We start from the raw sequence: 22414 nt of genomic DNA, 5'->3' as shown, positions 1-22414 counted from the left end.
ACAAGGCTTGTGGTGGTTTTCTGCTTCTGACCTGGTGGATGGGGTGCCCTCCTGTGACCAAATCACTACTCTCTCTGCCCATTCTCTGATGGGCTGTGAGCTCTCCCTCTCATGAGTTAAACTCTCTCTCTCTCAGCCATGCTTAAGTCATGGGCTTTATCATCCCACCCCATCCCACCCTGCCCCAGGCTCTGTGATCCACCCCTCCCAGAACACAGCTGCTGCCCAGCATGAGGCACTTAGGTCATTAGGCTTTCTCTGTGTTGTCATGTATGTGTTCTGAGGCCATGTATATTAGGATTGGGACTGGATTGTTGGTTTCCACTTTAGATTTTCTGATTCTACTTCTAGGAGCCAAGAGTACTTCCAGAACAGAGTAAGCAGTGAATCACTGTAACTCTCCCGTAGTCACCTGCGGGCAACTATAAAATAACATTGCAAGAAAGGTCGTGGAGCGATGGAGCCAGCAATGAGATGGGTGAAACAATCTGTTAGCCCAGGAAACTTGGAGGATCTACAGGAGGGGTCTGTCACATTCAGTACCCAGTCCAGAAAGCTTCCCAGCCAAATGGCAGCAAGCCCCACCTTGGCAAACCAGCAGGAGATCCTGAACCTTGGTGTGGTGGAGCAGGTGAACATCAGCACCAGGATCCCCATGTGTTTTGGCATAGCTGGGGGAGCTGGCAGAGTACAGCTCCAGGAGCTTCAGTGTAGCTCTGGGTGGGCACTCATTTCCAGAGGCCCACATGCTTCAGTGTAGCCCTAGGAAAATGCAGAATAACTCCACCAACTTCAGCACACATCAGACATTAGCACTAGGACCTCGGTTCAGCGTCAGGTAAGCTGCCAGACCCCTGTAGCTTCTGGCCTCAAAACAACAAAAATATAAGCTTATCATAGAAATGTTTTATGGTAACAAGAAAGACCAAGACACAAATTTAAAAGAGGACAACAACATCAAAACTCCTATGAATAAAACCCCCAAAATAAATGGAAAGTGTTCTCAAGCCCAGAAAGAACTCATGGAAGAGCTCAAAAACGAGCTTGAAAATCTTATAACAAGAAAAATTGGGAAAAGAAATGAGTCATATAAGAGAATTATGGAAAAGTCAATAGTTTGGAAAAAGAAAACAACTTTAAAAAGCAGAATGGACAAAATGGAAAAGGAGATACAAAAATAGATTAGGAGAGACAACTCCAGAGTCTTTGGACTATTTGAAAGCTATAATCAAAAGGAGAACCTGGACAGCATCTTTCAAGAAATTATCAAGAATCTGAGGGCAAATTGGGCATTGAAAAAAGTTTACTCATCACCCCTAAATAAAAACTCCAAGGAACATCATAGCCAAATTTCAGAACTATCGGGTCTTGGAAAAAATATAGCAAAAGATCAGAAACAATTCAAATATCAAAGAGCCACAATCAGAATTACACAGGACTTGGCAGCTACAACATTAAAGGATCAGGGATCTTAGAATATGATATTTCAGAAGTCAAAGGAACTAGGACTACAACCAAGGATCACTTATCTGGCAAAATTAAGCATAATACATTAAGGGAGGGAAAGGGTCATTGAATGAAATAAGGTTTCAAGCTTTCATAAGGAGAAGACCAGAGCTAAACTAAAAATTTGACCTCCAACATCAAGTCCCAAGAGGAATATATAGAGATAAAACAAAGGAAAAGGCAACAAGTAATTCAGTAGAGCTAAACTGTTTATATCCCTACGTGAAAAAATGATGCTTAGAATTCTTAACAATATACTGCTAATAGGTCTAGCTAGAAGGAATACACATAGAGGGTATGGGTATAAGGTGAATCTAAGCGAAAAGTGTTTTTAAAATTAAGAAAGAAGGAGGGAACATGCTGGGTGTAGAAAGAAGAAATAGAAGAATATGAATAATTTCGTGCAAAGAGGCATGAAAGACCTATTATAATGAAGGGGAAGATGGGAGGGTGGACATTGCTTGAATCTTACTCTCATTAGTAAGAATCTATTTTACCCAATAGGGTTAGATTCAGTAAGGCAAGAAGGGAAGGGGTAATGACAAAAGGAAGGACAGATCAAGGGAAGGTGGTAGACGGAAGCAAAACACTGGTGAGGAGAGAAAGAGTGAAAGGAAAAAACAAACAGGGAGAAGAATAGGATGAAGGTAAATACACAGGTAGTAATCATAACTGACTGTGACTGGGATGAACTTTCTCATAAAACAAGTAGAAAGCAAAATGGATCAAAAACCAGAATCCTGCAACATGTTACATTTTCTGTAGATAACTCACCATCACCTTCATTATCAATATTTCGGTTGGTGAATGGAAAGAGATGGCTCATTTCCTCCTTCTTTGCTTTTCATTTTAAAACCCTTTTGCCTGTATTGGTAAGGACTGGCCTTTTAAGTGCTCTCTATTCTTGGCAGGGAGTGGTGTTTGTGAATTGAAATCCCATTATCTACTTAGTCATTATCTTCTTAATCAGCTGCTCAATTCCCAGACCTGCTTTTTTCTTTCAAATCCTTTGCCTTTTGTTGGCAGTCACTCCACAGGCATTTTATCAAGGACCTTCTGAATGTCAGACACTGGGGAGACTAGGACCCAGTCCCATAGTTCTTGTCCTCCAAGAGCTGATGGTATAACGGGGAGATGGAAAATCTATACCAGGCTCTTTAGAGAGAGTCACAATTTCATGGACATCCTTTTCTCCTCCTCCTTTGTATGTCCAAAGGCTCATTGTATTTGGGGCCAAGTTCAGAATAAAAGGATTTATTTTACACAACTTAACTGTGTGATAAGCTTGACTTTCATTGTGTCTGTGCCCAACATAAATTCAAGTTCCTAGGTGAAGAGGGAGGAAGGACACATATCTCAGTTCTAGGGACCCCAGCATGTACACTACAAGAGTGACTGGAATAACCAATTTGGCTCACACATTAGCATGGATGGGCAATCTCTTTGAGACTTACTGCCACTTTGTGAGTGATGAGCTTTGTTGTCCCCATTTTACCTGTGGGGAAAATGAGGCTTAGAGTGGGCAAGATACCTGCTAGTGGTCCCTTCAGGATCATCTGATGCTATTAAATGTCTGGAAGGGGATTCCAGTCCACCTTCCCCCCCCCCCCAAAAAAAAAAAAAAAAAAAGGAACATTTGAGCATTTATATAACAGGTAGCATGTGTTCTTTTACAAATCTCATTTGATCCTCACAACCACCCTGGAGGCAGAGGCCATTATGATCCCTGTTTTATTTAGATGAGGAAACAGAAAAACAGATGAAGTCACTTTTCCAGGGTTAGAAAGCTAGGAAGCATCTGAGGCCAGATTTGAATTTAGCTGTTCCTCAGTTAAGATTACTCGGACCACTGCTGCTACTCTGCTGTCCTGAAGGTTATTCTGACGTCTTTTGGGTTCCATTTCAGTAAGGACATGCATGAGCTGGGGAGAGTCCAGAAGAAGGCAACCAGGTGGGGGAGAGATGGGGAGCCTGGACTTTCCTGTCCTAGGAGGAGCAGTGGACAGGGCTACATCTGTTTAGTGATAGTTTTCAGGGGATGTCATAATTCTCAAGGAGGAGGATTTCCAGGCGATGCGCATATTGTCCTGAGTTCCTTCTGAATCCCCTTCCTTTCTGCCAGGTGTTGGTTCAGGGCTATCTCTTGGAGCCTTCTCGGCGAGAGACCTTCCTGCAGCAGGTGTATGCTCAACTCTGTGTCTTCGAGAACAAGGTGGCTGCCACCCTTCAGCAACAATATGAGCCCCGGAGCCAGGTACAAGTGGCCTATGGTGTGCCTCTGGGGGACAGACAGGGTTCCTGTGACCCTAGGGTACAAGTCAGGCACATCTCCACAGGCTAGGCCTCTGTGCCCCGGGGGCACACAGCAGACATAATGGGGGTGGGGAGAAGACTCTGGGTTGTCGGCTTGGTCAGGCGGGACTGGGCTGCCGAACAAAGGCAAGAAGGGTAACGTTGTCTCTCGGTGGCCTGGGCTTAGGTGGATGCATCTCATTTGAGCCAGGACCGGCCCCCTGGCTCAGCAGGGGTGTCCATGGTGACAGCTGACATCGGCCTCGTCAGTATGATCCGCCAAGGCATTCTAGCTCTACAGCTTCTGCCATCTAACTCCAGTGCTGGTGAGTGGGCATTGGGGGAGGTGGGACTGGAGATGTGGTGGAAGCGTCTTCCTGCCTGTAGGGCATAGCCTGGGGGCAGCAGTAAAGGCTTGGGGGTCAGTGGGCTGCTCTGGGCTCGGTGGCTCTGGTGCTCAGCTGGGGGCCTCGGCCCCGTCCCTCGAGGGGACTAACTCTGATGTCTCCCCGTAATCTGGGTTCAGAATTCACATTCGACAGGCACAGATTTAAAGGGGGATGGGTACAAGTGTGTTCCTGCTCAGAACAAGACGTAAGGAAACGTATAGCATAAAAGTAAGACACAACTCACAGATACAGTGGCCACTGTAACAGCAAAGGTAACATACGACATACATCATCACGACTCCAAGGAAGCACCAACCTCTGAATTTCTTGGCTGGGAGAATCCCCAGTCACAGCCATTTAGGCCCTCGGAGGAAATCCCAAGCAGGGCCTCCCTTCGAGGGCGAGATTCTCAAAGTCCCTCTGCACCGAGGGGTTTTTATAGGCTGAGAACGGCGGCGGCACTACGCTAATTGTTCTCGTTTGATGGGTGACTCTTGAGCCCAGGCAGCCTCGGAGTGCAGGTGCCCCATGCGAGAGGCCACCCTGGAGATGACCTCTTCGTTCCTTTAGGATGACTGCACTTACTCAGAGAACCGGCCAGGTTTCCAAAGCAAACATAGGTCCCAATAAAGGAAACATATTAATCAGAGCACCGGGAGGGTGGCTTTCCCTTCTGACATTTCCTGGCACTCCATCAGATAACTGCGAGCACCTTCTCGTGTTCTCAGTAAAAAGTTACACAAAAGCCATGGCCGAGACTAGGATTCCTTACCCCCCTCCCCCAGGTATCATTGTGATCACTGATGGAGTGACCAGTGTCCCGGACGTCGCCGTTTGTGAGACGCTGCTGAATCAGCTCCGAAGCGGCACCGTGGCATGTTCCTTTGTGCAAGTGAGTTGTTGGGGGCTGGCAGAGGCAGGCAGGGCTACCCCTGGCTCAGGAGATTGAAGGCGCTCCTGCCAGCCAGCACTCCTGGGGCTCACTCCCCTCCGGGCATCATCCTCTGCTAGTGGCCCCCGGCCTCAAGATGGACACTTCCCAAAGCATCCTGCTCCGTCGGTGGGGGGTTGGGGGGCTTCTTGTGGCCCCTGCCCTCAGGCTTCCCCCTAAAGCTTGGCTCCTGCTTCTCCCAGGTGGGGGGAGTGTACTCCTACGACTGCAGCTTTGGTCATGTGCCTAATGTGGAGCTAATGAAGTTCATGGCCATGGCCACCTTCGGTTCCTACCTCTCCACGTGTCCTGAGCCTGAGCCTGGCCACCTGGGGCTGACTGTCTACCACCGAGCATTTCTCCTCTACTCCTTCCTACACAGTGGAGAGGCCCTGAATCCCGAGTATTACTGTGGTGAGGGGGGACCCAGGCAAGGCTTGGGGGGAGGGGCGGCTCGGGGGAAGCCCCAGCCCTGACTCCCTGCCCTGTCCCCCCCAGGCTCCCAGCACCGTCTGTTTAACGAACATCTGGTGTCAGCGAGCACCAACCCTGCCCTGGCGCTGCGACGGAAGAAGCACGCGGAGAAGGAGGTGCCCGCGGACCTGGTCAGCACTGTGTCTGTGCGACTGAGGGAGGGCTACAGTGTCCGTGAGGTCACCCTCACCAAAGGTGGGAGTGCTGCCACACGGGCGGTGTGGGCCGGGGGCGGCCAGGCCCGAGCCGGGGGCAGGTGGGGGGAGCCCCCGGTCCTTTCCCCTGACTCTGCTCCGCTCCCCAAAGGGGGCTCCCACTTGGAAGTGAAGCTGGTTCTGCTGTGGAAGCACAACATGAGGATCGAGTACGTGGCCCTGGCCCCCTGGCCCTTGGAGTGCGCGGGTTCCCGGGGGACTTGGGTGGAGGTGACCATGGAGGGAGGCTACGACATCCTGCATGACGTGTCCTGCGCCCTGCGGCAGCCCATCCGCTCCCTGTACCGCACCCACGTCATCCGCCGCTTCTGGAACACCCTGCAGAGGTGAGCTCCCGGGCTCCCCGGCCCAGCCCTCCGTCTGACAGCCGCCCTTTACGGACCGTTACTCGAGCAGCCCGAAACGCTTGAGGTGACGCGCTGCCGCGGGCCGGCAGGGATTCAGAGGGGACGGCGGGCAGAAGGGCCTTCGTAGTCTGAGGGCGGCACCACGTGCAGATCCCCGGGGCCAGACCGGACACTCCCCAAAGGCTAGAACTGGGGGCTGGGAAAGGTTTCCCGGGGAGGTACAGCCAGGGACGTGGCCTGGGGTTGGGAGGTAGAGGGCAATGACTGGCGTACATGGGAGAGTAAAGAAAGGGGGAGAGGTGGGAAGGGCCGTGAAAGGCCGTGAATGCTAAATGGGAGGTTTTACGTTTGGTCCAGAGTTGGAGGGGAATCCCAGGGCTTGGGGGGGGGGAGGTACATGGGCCTGCACTTTAGGGAGCTCATTCAGCAGCAGAGATTACAGTAAGGGGGGCCCTGAGGCCTCGGTCTGTTGCAGTAGTCTGCATGTCTGGGAGGAGAGGAGGGGCTGCGGCAGAGGAGGGAAGGGGGTCCTTGGGAGGAGAAACCTCAGGCTTTAGCAGCAGCTCAGCCAGGGCTGGGGGCAGGGGGAGGTCAGGAGGCTCTGAGGTGCTGAGCGGGGGGTTAGGAGCCTGGTTCTGGCTCTCGGCGGTAAGAGGGGGCAATACTGAGTGTAAATGTCCCCTGGACGTCCCGTCTGAGATTTCTGAAAGGCTGTTGGCCTGAGAGCGGAGGCAGCAGAGCTGGGGCGGGAGACGTAGATTTGAGAGTCACCAGCATAGAGATGGCCACTTGATGCCCGGGAACTGATGGGATCGCTGGGCACAGTGGCCCAGAGGGAGAAGAGGAGGGGGCCGAGGGCAGGATCTGGGGGGATCCAGGAAAGGGGATGGCGAAGGAGCGGTCAGAGAGGGAGGGGGAGAATGGGGTGGGGGCGGTCCTGAAATCCTGGACAGAAGACAAAAGAGAGAGTGACCAGTGAGGTCAGAGGTCAGGGAGAACAAGGATGGAGAAAAGACCATTGGATGTGGTGGCTAAGATGTCCTGGGGACCTTTGGGGGAGCAGAGTGACCTTGGGGTCTGTCTGGGCGCGGCTCTGCAGCGGCAGTCAGGCTCGGCTGTTGGGGGGAGAGAGACTGGGGGTGTCGGGGTGAGCTCAGGGCGGCACGTGTGGCCAGGCACCACATCTGTGGTGATGTCCCGGATGGGGCCCCTCAGGTTTGGGGGAGAAATGGCTCACTCTGTTGCTCCTGTTGCAGCATTAACCAGACAGACCAGATGCTGGCGCACCTCCAGGCTTTCTCCTCCGTCCCAGAGCATTTCACCCTTCCCGACAGCACCAAGAGTGGGGTTCCCCTCTTCTATATCCCGCCTGGCTCCACCACCCCAGTAAGTTACCCTTGCCGCTTGCCCTCTCCTGGGTGTCCCTCGGAGGCCTCGTCCCTGGGCCTGAGCCCTCAGTGCTTCCTCTGAGCCCTTGGCCCTTCCCAAGGCCGCACGTGGCCCCCACTAGTTCTAGCCCCAGAGGATGCCCTTGTTCTGAGCGGTGTGCTTCCTAAAACGGAGGGGGCCCCGACTGCAGGGAGCTTCAAAATGCCCGTTAGCCAAGCGGGGTCAGCTCTGAGCCCTTGGGAGCTCTCCGGCTCCCTCTGAAAGCCAAGCGCAGGACGCGTGGGGTGGCTGCTCTCGGCCCGCCCCCGCCTGCCCCGCCTGCTGGGAGACCCGCTTTCCGCTTAGGGCAGCCTAGACAGCGTCGGCATTTCTGGGAAAGAAGGTGGGAAACAAGAACTGGCAAACAGCCTCCGGAGGAGGGAGCTTGCCCCCGCCTGGGCCTCCGAGCTCCGCCAGACTCCAGGCGACAGGGGGAGGCGGGACGGGTCCAGCTCAGGGGCTCCAGTTACGTCGCTGGGTCTCATTCAGCAAATCCTCATTGGCAGTCGGCTCCGGGCTGGGCCGGGGGCCTAGGGCTAGACCAGACTTTCTCTTCTGCCCAGGGGCTGATGCAGCCGGGGCTTGGAGCATGTGGACGGTAAATCCACGGCTGCTCCCTGGAGGACGGGGCGCGCCAAGGGCTCCGGGCAGGGTCCCGGGAGCAGGTGGTCCCTGCCAGGCTCCGAGGAGGGGGCGCCCCCTGCTGGTCCTGCCCATTTGGAAGCAGAGCTGAGAGGGCAGTTGGGCCGGAGCCTGGGTGGGGAAGGCACAGCGGTACCCGCTGGGCCGTTCTGGTCTGGTTCTCTCTGGAAGATGGATGTGAGAAGCAGCCTGCACAGGAGAAAGGGGGGCGGGGCTGAACTTGGGGCCCGGGAAGGGAACGCCACAGGGAGGGGGCCGGGCCGCTGCTTCCTGCTTGGTTGGGGGACGGGGCCCAGGGGAGGCAGGTGGAGAGCCCTCGCTGGGGCAGCAGCGACTTGGGAAAGGTGGAGGATGGCCGCTCGGCACCCGTAGACAGGCTCAGGTTGTCAGGCTCTAGAGGGCTTCGTCGGGGGCGCTAGGCGCAGAGCTAGCCTGGGCTTTGTGTCGTTGTCCTGCGGCCTCTGAGATCCTGGGCCGGACCAGAGAGATGTAGATGGATTTTGAGGAGGGGAGTCCTGGGGGATATGAGTGAAGGATGGGGAGGGGAGATCCCAGAGTCGGGGCCAGTCAGGAGGCCGTGCAGTAGTCTGGGGAGAAGGGATGGGGCCTGAGCGGAGAGAAGGGGTTTCAGGCCCCACTCTTGCTGGATGTGCCCCTCACTCCTGATCACAGGCAGACTGGCATAGCTGGGACCCTACCAGGGCTTTCTTGTGCCTCCCCCTCCCTCCGACCCAGACTGGCTCCTGCTTTTGCGCGGAACCTCCTTATCCCTCCCACATCCTGTGCTGGGTTGGGGCCGCAGTTCTGGAGATCCCAGGAGGTTTCCACAATCAGGCAGGCCAACCATGTATACAGTCAGAAGTTCAAGGCTGCGGTATCCCCCATGTGATAGATGCTCCCGGGAGGGACCAGAAGTAGGAGGCGCCAATCTCCCTGAGGGGGCCTGGATCCTCGGCCAGAGCAGGAATGGGAGCCATTGGGTTGGGATGGGACACTATTGACTGCGCTGGCTTCTAGCACAAAAGTGTGCCTCCCAGCCACGGTTCGCTGGGCAGCCCTGCCCTGGGCAAAGGACACAAGGGCCTTTTCCCCAGCCCTTCCTCAACTCCCCATCTCCAGTTGGGGGAGGGGTGTCACTTCCCCTTGGCCCCGAAGGGTTGTGGGTGCGTTTCTCAGCAGCATTCATGGGACACGTCTGCAGGGTCTTTCATCGTCTCATTTGGTCTTTGCCCCAGACTCTTTCAGACATCCTGAGACTTCAAGGCTGGGCTTGCCATGCAGCCACAATGTGATTCTTGGCAGGGACTTGCTTTGCCCAGGGCCCAGCTTAAGACAAAAAAAGATGGTGTTCCCAACTGTATAAGACCATGGCCAGCGGGCATTGGGTTCCTGCTACATGCCAGGTCCTACTGAACACAGGGCATACTGTCTAGCAAAACAACATGTACGTGTGGAGGCACAGAGACAGGAACTGATGTCCTTGGCACATGGAACTCCCAGATGAGGAAAGTTGTCATGCACTTGGCAACTCCGTCTCAGAAAACCATGGTGTCACTCATCCAGCAGGCCAGAGGTGGCACTTGAACCCAGGTCCTCCCAGCTCTGAGCTACTTCTCAATAGCAGAGTTGTTGGGATTTTTTCCCCTTGCTTCTGGGGGATCTGGAAGGGCTCCATGTAAGAAGCAATACCTGGTCATACCTGGTCTGAGTTTGAGGGAAATGCAGAAGTAGAGGGAGATTCCCCAAATGAAGTAGACTTAAGGTAGCTGCCCTCTCCCCTTTTTTAAATTTTAAAATGTTTTTATTGATGTCTTTTTTTTTTTTTTTTTTTTTGGCAGCAGTGTCTCTCCCTGTTCCAGGAACCCTCTTGCCATACAAATAATATTTTTAGTGACAAAAAGAAAAAGAAAACATTAGCTAGGTATGCTCTAGAGCTCTCTAGAGCAGGGAGATGGGGTTGTCTTCTCACGTCTCTTTTCCTTCAAGCCACACTTGCTCTCTGTCACATCCACAACCAGTGGTAGCTGGTTCTTTCCATTTTACGTCATCATCGTCACAATCTGTTGTGTCTTGACTCTGCTTTCTGTATGTACAACCATGAGTTTAGCCATTCCCCAAGGATGAGCGTCTACTTCTTTACACTTCTTTACCCTCACAAAAAGTGCTGCCATAAAGACTTCGGCATCTCTGAGAATTCTGTTTATCCCTGGGACAGAAGCCCAGTAGTGAAAGTTGGGGATCATTTTGTTTGCATAATTTCAGATTGCTTTCCGAAACAGCCAAACTGATTCTCACAGCTCCACCAAGAATGCAGCACTATGCCTTTCTTCCTGCATCCCTTCTAGCCTGACTTTCCCCAATTTTTGCCATCTTTGCCAGTTTACTTGGGTATGAACCAAAACCTTGGGGTTGTTTTGATTTTCATATCTCCTACTATTAATGATTTGGATCATCCTTTCATGCGATTGGTAGCAGTTTGCAATTCTCTAAAGAAAGGATTGTTCATCATATGCTTTGACCTTTTACCATTTGGGGAATGGCTTTTGGTCTTGTGTGTGCCATCTGTTGCTTGTTGACATCTCTTAGAGACCAAGCCTTGTAAGCGACGTTCTTTCCTCCTCTCTCAAAAGCTGTTCCGAACCTTCTCTTCTCCTCCTCCACATCATCCTTTCTCCCCTTTCCCACACTGACAACATCTCTCTTTGGGTTGTTTCCCCTGCTAGAATAGAGCCTCCTCAAAATTGGAGAAAGGATTGTTTTTTGTCTTCATTTCCTACTCGCTGAGCCTGGTGTTGGCACACTGCAGGCACTTGTTAGTTAGCATTTGTGGATGCATGAAAGACTTGCCTCGGTGATTTCCTCTTCAAAAATCAAAAAAACAAGAATCAGGAATTTTGCTCTGGTCAGTAGCTGATAATAATGACAAACATTTACATAATACTCTAAGGTTTGCAAAGTGTGTTATAGATGTTATTAGATCCTCACAACCATCCTGGGAGGTAGGTGCTGTTATTATTCCCCTGAGGAAACTGAGGCTGATGGAAGTGGATTGACTTGCCAGGGACCCATATTAGCCTGATGCAGACTTCAAACTCAGATCTGGCCTATTCCAAGCCCAGCGATCAGCCAATCTGACTCCTTGCCAGGGATTGAAATGATGAGGACTTTGTGAGTAAGTAATTGCGCTTTCCTAGAGTTTGTGAAATAGGAGAGGAGCACTGTAAATTGGGGAGAGCAGATTTCAGTGAGTTCAGGGAAATGATGGGCAAGATCCCATGGAGCAAAATGGTTCAGAGAATGTTGGCCCAGCAACAAGAAAGATACTAAAAGCAGAGTCTGAAGACACAAAGGGAAACAATTCCAACAGGGAAGATTGGGTGTGGATGCCCAGGGAGCTCTCCCCCAACCTACAAAAAGGAGAATAAGAGCAGGTAACAGAGGATGATATGACAAAGGATGAATTATTGTGCTCACTGTCTACAAAGATAACATGAAAGTAAAGTCAGCGCTCAGGCTGAGCCAAGGCCATTGAGGGAAACAAAGCTTGACAAAAAGGACACATTTAGCTCCCTTGGGGGAAGGAAGAGGCTCAAGGAAGGAAGGACTTAGATGGCTATTAGGGCCAAGAAGACAGTAACTGATGAAAAGGGTGCTCAGAGCACCAGGATCCAAACTTGGAGCTGCCTTAGAGGTATTCAAATCACCTAGCCCAGGAGAACGACATCTTGTGGGGATGGCTGAGCCCTATCATGGGAATCAGGAAAAGGGCAGCAAAAGGGTGAAGAACACATAATAGAAGAGAGAATCTATGGGGTGGCCACCTATCTTTGATTCCTGGCAAAATTCTGGAATGTGTTGGGAGCTGTGGTTAGTGGCAGGGGTGGGAAAAGTCACCTTCCCAGAGTGCTAGCAGCAGTCTGCATCAGCCATGACAGGGTCACTGGAGGAAGATCAGGGAGTGCTGGTGGGTAGAATTTCCTGTGGCTTTGGCAAATTTTTCCTTCATTTTCAAAACAGTATAAAGGCATGGGTTCAGAGCTGACTAAATGTCCAGGTTTAGAGTAGTCATTCATGATTCAGCTCATATCAGAGATTCAAGCATTGAGTAAGCACCTGCTGTGTGCCAGGAGGACCCAGACTCACCACTGGAGATACAAAAGCAAAAAGAAGTTTGTCCACAAGCTAACTTTCTGCTACAAAAACCAGTATGAACACATATAAGGAAATAGAAAATAGTCAACTGCGACACTTTTTGCCGAGATCTGGCAGATTAGGTGTGACAGGAAAGGAAAGATCTCATGTAGCATTGCTCAGTTCTTAAGAGTTATGAAGGAAGGCTTTAGTGGAATGTCTCTGAGAGCTGGATTTGACTCCTTGTTCTGTAATATGGGTGACTTAGAAAATGCTTTACATGCCACGCTTATCAGATCTAAATGCTAAAAGAGATCCAGAAAGATCTTAATAGGCAGGAACCTTGGATTGAATCTAAAAAGTTGAAAAATCAGAAGAGGGAAATTATGTTTTATCTTACTTTTGGGTTCAAAAAAATCAACTTCCTAAGGAGAATATGAAGAGATAATGGGCAGGCAACTGTATACCTGAGAAAGGATCTGAGGGATTCAGCAGCATTGTGTGGCTGCTACAAAAGTGAATTGAATCTAGCATTGCATAAAGTGGCCTGCCTTCCAGAGATAAGAAGGTCAGAGCCCATATGGAGAATGTTGTCCTGGATACTACAGGAAAGACGTTGGTCAGATAGCTAGGACGGCAAATATCTCTGCTGTATGGGGATTATTTGAAGGAAAACTCAGGAGATTTAGTTCTCAAGTACTTATAGCTATCCTTTGGAGGAAGGATCTAGACTTTGTCTGCTTGGTTCATGACATCCGAACCAGGAGTCATGGTGGAGTGGTGGTAGGGAATTTCAAATAAACTAATTTAGGCTGAATATCAGGAAAAATTACATAAAACACTGGAGTTATCTAGAGTGGAAGGAGCAGCCTCAGGAAGTTGTGGGTACATCCTATTTTTTACATGATGCTCATTTCCCCTCTGCCTTCACCCTCTCCATCTTATTGTAATGAAGCAAAGAAACTGAACAAAGAAATGCTGGTTCCCAAAACCAGCAGCTGAAGTGTCCGCACCTGAGCATGGACCACATTGCACATTCAGTATCCCTTTTGGCTCTCCAAAGTGGAAGAAGGTGTGTTTCATCGTTGGATCTGTGGAACCAAGGTGGTCATTACAATTAGAATGTAATTGCCCTTTAAAAATTATTTTCATTTATATCAGCCTGTGGCTGCTTTCCTCAGCCCCTCCAGACTAATACAGGGAGACTTATCATCAGTAGGCTAGCCACCTGGAGGTGAGTCATTTGGACATGGCCACTGTGAAACAGTAATTCCAGTGTATTCAGACCATCTCTTAAGCCATAACATAGCCATGATTGTGAGGTAGATCTTTGTTGGAGGGCAAACAAGGAGACCGAACCCTGGAAGAACTAAATGTTCTCAATCCTGACCATAATTGAAGCAGAAAACAAGAAAATCGCAGGTTGCAAAGCCAAATAGCTCTTGGTGGAGCTGGGTTTTTTGGGCCTACAAAGGCAAGAAGTGTTTTCGGGGCATTCTTTGTCACTTTCTGTTGCATTATATATTAAAACTATTGTGAAAAGGCCATCAGGAAGATCATTTGAGTTTACGTCAACATCTGTTGCAGAGGATGAAGAGGTAGAGAATGTATGTGAAGAACTGTGTGTCCTTTAATACCTTCAGTACAAAGGTCAATATAGATGAGGACAAGAAGAAATGGCAGAAAATGTGGTTCATCAACAAAGAATGAGAGAAGGTGCAGAAGCCTCCCATCCAAATGGTGTGAAAATGTCTTCAAAAAAAGAAGACACAGGGGTAGCTCGGAGGTGGTGGTGCAGTGGATAAAGCACCAGCCTTGAAGTCAGGAAGACCTGAATTCAAATTTGACCTCAGATACTTTAACACTTCCTAGCTAGGAAGTCCCTTAACCCCAATTGCCTGAGGCGGGAAAAAAAAAAGGAAAAAAAAAAAAAAAAAGAAGGAGGAAGCACCCTATGTGAAAGGTGCTTCTATTTCAAAAAAAACAAATAATACCATAAAAATGAAACTGTATTTTACCAGATGAGATCCTACATATTTCTGTTGAGAGTCATTGCTGAATCTGGGGTTTTTTTGTGTAGATAGATAACTGATTTGTTAGGGCAGAGTTAAAAATTAATTGGTTTAAGACATTTTAATTGTGTCTGATTCTTCATGACTCTGTATGGGGTTGTCTTGGCAAATATACTAGCATGATTGGCCATTTCTCCAGCTCCTTTTACAGATGAGGAAACTGAGGCAAACAGGATTAAGTGACTTTTCCAGGATCACACAGCTCGAAAGTGTCTGAGGTCATATTTGAATTCAGGTCTTCCTGACTCCAGACCCAGCTCCATCTACTGCTCCAACTAGCGGCCTTTACAAATTAGTCTGAAACTAGAATGAAAAGTGAGGTACACAAGTGAAACAACTCCAACTGACCTATAGAAGTGAGGTTATTAACACTAAAAAATGGGAAATGAACTGAAGAGAGGACATTCCTCCTAAGCATAACAATTTTATGTAGAATTTTGACCAATGTGAATTGGTGGCTTTAACAAAAGACCAAAAGAACTCTTGCTAATGTCAGTAGCAGGCAATCCTAACTCAGAGAATCTTCTGGGAAGGACTTTGGATCAGTAGTGTTTCATAAAACCCCATGAAGGCAGTGTGGGACCAAAAAAACCTTCAACAACCAAAAAGCCCAGTTTCAAGAAAGCTTGACAAGAGGCACAATTAAGCATAGTCATTCTGAGGTCATTTCAGGGTCACAATAAAAGAGGAAAATCTGCAAAGTTTTCTATAAAAAACAAGAACAAGAAGCTGCCATATCTGGACTTTGGCTTATTGAGCAATGGCCCTGAAAAATCCATCAATAAAGTACCCACTTTGTGCCAAGCACCATTCTAGGGCTAAGGGCACGACAGTACAGTAAATAAACCAATCCCTGTTTACTTGGTGACTGTAGACACTGTATATACATCAGTATATACAGCACAAAATTCAGAGTTAATCCGGAAGAAAGTGGAGACAATCAGGACATGATTTCCATTAGCAGGATATGCTTAAGGTAGATGGGTCCAGAGAGGAAGAGAGGGAAGCAGAGGTGAGGAGGCTGTGCATTCCAGGGAGGGAATCATCCAGGGCAAAGGAAGGGAGACAGGAGAGAGCCGTATGGGAGGAACATGGAGAAAGCCAGTTGGACTGGATCACAGGGTCATGTCAGGGAGGCAGTCGGGTGTAGCAAGGCTGGTATGACAAGTCAGGGCAAGGCTGTGAAGGGACTGAAAGGCCAACCTAAGCAGTTCATGTTTGGTTCTGGAGGCAGGAGGGAGCCACTGGAGTTCGTTTCATAGGGGAGTGACATAGGTCTGGGCTTCTTGGCAACAGTGTGGAGGGAGCCTGGAGTGGGGAAAGATGAGTCAGGGAAATGAGTTAAGAGGCAAGAGGTGAGGAGGCTCTGAACAAAGATTATGGTTAGTAGTGTGATTGATGAAGGGATAGAGAAAGATCAAGTTTTGGCAGCTGATTGGATCTGAGGGGTGAGAGTCCAAGATAAATGGCAAGGGATTTTGAAAAGATGGTAGTACTTTTCTTTCTCTATTTAATATTTTCTTTTTTCCAAAATATAAGTAAAAACACATTTTAACTTCATTTTTAAAAATTTTGAGTTCTAAATTCTCTCCTACCTTTCTTTTCTCCCTATCTTCTTCATTAAAAAGGTAATCAATTTGATATGTTATACGTGTGGTTATGAAAAACACATTTCCACATTAATTGCATTTTGAAAGAAAACAGACCAAACTCCTCCTCCCCCAAGAAAAATAAAGTAAAAAAAAGTATACTTTCTGCATTCAGATTCCGTCAGTTTTTTCTCTGCAGGGAGATACCATTTTTCATTATAATTCCTTTGGAAATGTCTTGGATTATTTGCAAAAATATGTAGGAAAATTATAGTAGCTTTTTGTGGTGCAAAAAGAAAGAAAGAAAGAAAAAAAATTGAGGGGATATCTTCCGAAATGGGAAATTGAACAAGTTGTGATATATTTTAAAAATAAAATACTATGCAGAACCAGGAGGACATTGTACACAGTAACAGCAATATTGTACAGTGATCAACTAAGTCTAACGTGCAGTTACTAACTGTATTTCCCTTCATCCTATTTCCCCTCTATCCCACTCTCTCCTTTTATTCTTCCTTTTAAAGGTGTTTTATATCTGACCACTACATCCCCTAATCTTCCCTCCCTTCTATCACTTTCTCCCCCTTCTCTTGTCCCCTTCCTCTCTTTCCTATACAGAAAGATAGATTTTGTACCAAATTGAGTGTATGTTATTTCCCTCTGAGCCAGTTCCATGGTTCAAATGCTCCTACAACCTCCCCCATCTTCCCTCCACTGTAAAAGCTCTTTCACGCCTCTTTTATGTAAAATGATTTACCTCATTATGTCTTTTCCTTTCCCCTTCTCCCAGTGCATTCCTCATCTCTTAATTTTATTTTTGTAGATGTCATTCCATCATATTCAATTCACATCCATTCCCTTTGCTATATATACTCCTTCTAAGAACTTTCTTATTATTAGGATAGTTAGGAGTTACAAGTTGCAAGTATCATCCTAAGTAAGAATGTAAACAAAATGACTTTATTGAATCCCTTATTAATTCTCTTTCCTATTTGCTTTTTTATGCTTCTATTAAGTCTTGTATTTGAAAGTTAAATTTTCTACTCAGCTCTGCTCTTTTCCTCACAATTCATGAAGTTTCCTATTTTATTGAATGTCCATTTTCTCTCCTGAAGAATTATGCTCAGTTTTGCTGGGAGGTGATTTTTGATTTTAATCCTAGCTCCTTAACTTGCCAAATCTTGTGTTATTCTAACTGTGCCTCCATGATAATCGAGTTGTTTTCTTTTTGAGTACAAACAGTATTTTCTTTTTCATCTGGGAGCTCTGAAATTTGATTGTAACATTCCTCCTGAAAGAGATGATCAGTGGATTCTTTTAATTTCTATATTATCCTTGGTTCTAGAGTATCAGGGCAGTTTTCCATGATAATTTCTTGAAAGATGATGTCCAGCATCTTCTTCTTTTTTTTTTTTTAACCATGTTAGTCCAATAATTTTAAAATTATGCCTGTTGGATCTATTTTCCAGGTCAATTGTTTTTCCAATGAGGCATTTCATATTTTTTCTTGTTTTCATTCCTTTGATTTTGTTTTATTACTTGTTGATGTCCCATGGAGTCATTAGCTTCCACTTGCTCAATTCTAATTTTTTAGGAGTTATTTTCTTCAGTGAGCTTTTGTATTTCTTTTTCCATTTGTCCAGTTATACTTTTTAAGGTATTCTTTTCTTCAGTGAATTTTGTACATAGTTTTCCATTTGGCCAATTGTCTCTTTTTTTTTGGGGGGGGGGAGTGGAAATGCCTTTTTATAATTTGGCCTATTTTGATTTTTAAGATGTTTTTTGTCCCCCCCCCCCAGTATTTATAATATATACATATATATTCATTCAGTATTTTGGGGGTACCTCTTTTACCAAGCTGTTGATTTTTTTAAAATTAATTTATTTTTAATACACATTGCTATATGCCATCATGCTGGGAGAGAAAAATCAGAGCAAAAGGAAAAACCATGAGAAATATTAAAAAAGAAGTGAACATAGCATGTGTTGATTTACATTCATTCTCCACAGTTCTTTTTCTGGCTAAAGTCTATTGGGATTTCTTTGGATGTTGATTCTTTTTTCATGATTTTCTCACTCTTCTTTCTTTTCCCAGTTTTTCCTTTTCCTTTCTTATTTGATTTCAAAAATCCTTTTGGAGCTCTTCTAGCATTCTCTTTGAATTTTAGACAGTGCATATTTTTCTTTGAGGATTTGTGTGTAGCAGTTTTGACTTCGACTTTGTTGTCTTCTGAATTTGTGTTTTGATTTTCCCTGTCACCAACTTTCTATGGCCAGATTCTATTTTTGTTTGCTTATTTTTCTTTTCTATTTCTTGACTTTTAACTTTATGTCAAAGTTGGTGGAAAGGACACTGTCCCAAACTTCAAGATTTTTTGTGAAGCTACTTTCAGTGCTAGTTCTGGGGACTGTATGTTTTTATTAATTCCAAGATGATATGATGTAAGGAGGGGTGTGTTTACCACTTTGCTGGTCTGTATGCTCTTGTATGGTCTTTTTTGCCATAGAACTGTGACCAGGTCTCTGTTCTTTTACATCTGCAAGCTCTGGTGGGTTAGTGCTCCTCACCCTGGGACACTGAGCGTGTCGCCCATAGACACACTCAGGATTATATATGACCCATATCACAATATGGGCAATGCACCGGAGCCCTGCACCTGGTGTCAGTGAAGGGACCCCTGTAATCTCCTCACCAGCCATCCGACCCTCTTGCTGTCTGAACTCAGAGCTTCTGAAGCTACTGTTGCTGGTTCAGTTGCCCCCAGGGCCTGCTGGCTTGCAAGGTGTTGCCTGTGCTGGACTGTGTTCTCCCCAGTGCTGTATCCCTTTCCTGCCGACCTGCATTATAAAATCATTTCACCCCATCCTTTGGTGGATTGTGCTGTTCCAAAATGTGTTTTGAGGTATTATTTAAAGCTATCTGGAGGGGAAACTGGGTGAAAGCTAGCCGGATGCAGAATGCTAGCCAAACATGATGAGTTTGAGATGTCTACAGGACATCCTTTTTTTCCACTCTGCTCAAAAAGGGTGTAAGCCCAGAGGAGACACCGGGGCATTATAGGACTTTCCCTCTAAGGCTTCCTTGCCTTTCTGTAATATTCTCTCTAAAATGTAATATTCCCTTGTTGAGGTTTTCTTGGGGTCTCTGGGAGCAGCCTTTGTTTCAGTTCATTTATAGCCCAAATGAAGCTAGAAGTTAAAATCCAAATCCTTTATGGTCTCCTTCACTTGGGGCTCGGCTAGTTGTTCTGGGGACCTTCCCGATCTTGGTTTCAGTGGAGAAGCGAAGGAGGAGAGCCTGCCGCCACTTCTCTGGTCTTGCCTCGTTCTCCTTCTGACCAAGCTTATATGGTCTCTTATTAAAGGTGTGAATCTTGTAAAACCATAGTAAGCACTAAGTGCATGTACTGAGCTAGAGAACTGTTAAGCACCGGGCTAAATAATCAGCGTCTCTATCAATTCCACTGACTTAGCACCTTGTTTCAAGTTCTGGCCCATAACACCTTTCATTCGTATGTACTTACGAAATATGCCGGGCACAGAGGTTCCCACTCCTCACTCCCAGCCTCCACCTAGAGCGGCCAGCGGCTGTGCCCCCTGGGGCCTAGTACGAAGCCTGGCGCCGACTCGGTGCTCCCCGGGGGTTCTCACGGGGATCCTTTCTTCCCGTGACATTCCCGTACCACAGCTGATCTGGTCATTCCTCTGTGCATGGGCAGCTCCACAAGAAGGGGTGGGCTTTTCTGTCCCCAGGCCCAAGAGCGGGGCACCTGGGTCAAAGGCTGTGCCCAGGGTCTCAGCTTTAGCGGTCAGGGGTTTGCCACCGGGGCTCCTCTGGGTCTGTTGACTTCGAGGCCATATAAAATATATTTATCCATAAGTGAGTACAAAGTAGTTAGTGTCTTGTCACTCCTGTGGTGGGGGTGGGGGTGGGAAGAAGGGTGAAACTTCAGAATTGAGTTCGTTTTGTTTTCTCCCAGTAATTTGGAAAGGGAGCTCAGCCGTTGCTTCTGGGGAAGCGTCCTCGGGCTTGCCGCCGGGGGGCCTGCAGGGTGGGGGTGATGAAAGGGGATCAAGTGAAGTGCGGCCTGCGTAGGGACAGCTGGTGATGCCGTGGGTAGAGATCCGGGCCCTCAGACCTGGGCAAGGGATTTTAATTATTACTTGCCTCAGGCTCCTTAACTATGAAATGGCTCCCCACAAGGGTCATTTGAGTCTTCAGTAAGATGATTCTGACAAAAGTCCCAGCGATGTAAATGCTTCCATCTCTGCATCCTGTCCCTGCAGAGAGCTCTCGGGTCCCTCCTGATGGTCCTCGGGCCAGTCGCTTCCACCCATTTCTGTCCCCCACCCAGGTGCTCTCCCTTCAGCACAGTGGCTCCGACTCCTCTCACTCGCAGTTTGCTGCCTACTGGAAGCCGGTGCTCTCCATGGATGCCAACTCCTGGCAGCGCTGGCTGCACATGCACCGGCTGGTGCTGGTTCTGGAGCACGACACGTAAGGGCAGCTCGGTGGGGGGGCCTGGGCAGTCAGCAAAATGGCCGGAGCGGGGGGGGGGGGGGGGCGCAAGGCTTTCAGGGCTAAATAACCTCAGTGCGAGGGGGAGCTCCTTGAGCAGGAGGGGCTGGGTCAGACCTCAGGTTTAGAAAATCATGGCAACTGGGTGAAGAATGGGTCCGGGAGGCTGGAGGGAATGAGGGACCACCCCAAGGTGACTGTGGTGTGGCTGGAGAGAAGGGACAGATGGGGGAGATGGTGAGGAGGTGGAATCTGCAAGACTTGGTGGCAGACTGGCTGTGAGACATCAGGGAGCATTGAGGCAGCCCCGGGTTTGTGAGCCTAGTGACTGGGGGAAGGAGAGAGTCTGACAGAAACGGCAAGTTTGGAAGTGGCTGGTGTTGGGGGAAGACAGTTGATGACTTCTCTTTCGGGCACAGTGAGCTTGAGGTGTCTATAGGGAGATCCCATTGGAAATGTCCAGAAGACACTGAGGGAGGAGAGAGGAGGGGGGGGCCCTAATCGGGGACACCTCCTCCCCATCTGTCCCAGTGGTATCAAGGCCTGAGCTCTCTTCCTAGGCCAGTCCCCAAACACCTGCACACACCAGGGAGTAATGGACGCTACAGCACCATCCAGTGCCGCATCTCCCATTCGGCGCTGACTTCTCTTCTCCGGGACTGGAGTAGCTTTGTGCTCGTGGAGGGTTACTCATATGTCAAGCTGCTGCACAGGTATGTCGAGGGCACTGTCCATGTGTGTGTGTGTGTGTGTGTGTCCGTGTGTGTATATGTGTCCATGTGTGTCCATGTGTGTCCGTGTGTGTGTGTGTCTATGTGTGTGTGTGTGTGTGTGTGTGTGTGTGTGTGTGTGTCCAAAGCAATGGAGGCTGGAGCCAAGGACATAGAGTTGAGTACATGTCTATGGGAAGGAGGCTGCTATTAGGAGACTTCTGAATCCACATTTTGGGGTCTAAATCTGACATTTGTCAAAAAAGAAGAAAGACAAGAATTAAACAGGAGTTCAAAAGGAGAGCATCCTACTAGTGAAGTAGGGCAGGAGAAGGAGAGGAGAAACGGAATACAATTTTAAGTTGAGCTGTTCCCAGGTCCAGAATTGGCCTCTTGAAAAGAGGACTGAGATTAAAGACAACTAAAGAGGACGTACAATATAAAGCCAGAAGACTCAAGAGTGAAAAGGAGAAGACTGTTGGCAAGGTACAGGAAGAAAGGAAAGTTAAATAGGCCCACTGGATAGTTAGGCACATTGACAGTGATTCAGTGGGGAGGCAGACAGGTGAAAGCAGGAAAGCAACTGGGCCTGGAGGAAGCCTAATGTCCTAACAAAACTGGGGAAGGCCGACAAGTTATTAAAATGCATAATTGGTCTTAAAATTTTCACCAGTTGCCTAGATTGAGTTGTAATTCAAAGGAACAAGGCTGAAACAACAGCCAGCATTGAAGGAGTGTTTTAAGGTTGGCAAACCTTCTTTGGGTTATCTCATTAATCCACAGTCCTGAGAAGCAGGGGACGTGAAATCCCTCTCCCACTCTGCCCATTTGCCTCCTAGCTCCCTGAGAAATTTTAGTCCTCGTGGACAGTAGGTGAAATGTGCAGTGACCTGTATCAGGTGTGCAGTGTGTTCTGCCTAGTCAGAGACTAAAAGACGGGCTCTAGAAAGACTGATCTCCCTCCTGAAGGAGAACCTCATGGGGCTCAGAGAAACCTCTCCATGTTCCAGGCCGGTAAGGAGAAAGAAGAAAACTGAAGGGAGGCTCTTCTAGGACGCAGAGGAAGCCACCTGTGAGTGGTCAGGACACTGGGGAGTATAGGAAAGGAGGGAGAGGGCAGCTAGACAGCTGGTTCCCCGGGTATTCAGGGATGTGATCCATCCCTGGAG

The 22414-nt window shown here is 48.2% G+C and overlaps 1 protein-coding gene across 4 annotated transcripts in view; it reads left to right on the top strand.

Moving 5' to 3' along the window:
- SZT2 (SZT2 subunit of KICSTOR complex) overlaps positions 1-22414 on the top strand; it is a 66031-nt gene that overhangs the window by 3313 nt on the left and 40304 nt on the right. For all 4 annotated transcript variants that reach the window (XM_051999957.1, XM_051999956.1, XM_051999955.1 and 1 more), the window contains 9 exons: positions 3629-3760; positions 3986-4124; positions 4973-5079; positions 5322-5532; positions 5617-5787; positions 5899-6133; positions 7411-7540; positions 20372-20514; positions 21096-21248. In XM_051999957.1, the coding sequence (XP_051855917.1) occupies positions 3629-3760; positions 3986-4124; positions 4973-5079; positions 5322-5532; positions 5617-5787; positions 5899-6133; positions 7411-7540; positions 20372-20514; positions 21096-21248 (1421 nt within the window). The remainder of the gene's footprint in view (positions 1-3628; positions 3761-3985; positions 4125-4972; positions 5080-5321; positions 5533-5616; positions 5788-5898; positions 6134-7410; positions 7541-20371; positions 20515-21095; positions 21249-22414) is intronic.

This window comes from Antechinus flavipes, chromosome 4 (genome assembly GCF_016432865.1).
Source record: "Antechinus flavipes isolate AdamAnt ecotype Samford, QLD, Australia chromosome 4, AdamAnt_v2, whole genome shotgun sequence".
NCBI classification, from domain to species: domain Eukaryota; kingdom Metazoa; phylum Chordata; class Mammalia; order Dasyuromorphia; family Dasyuridae; genus Antechinus; species Antechinus flavipes.
This window is presented reverse-complemented; position numbering and strand designations above follow the sequence as displayed.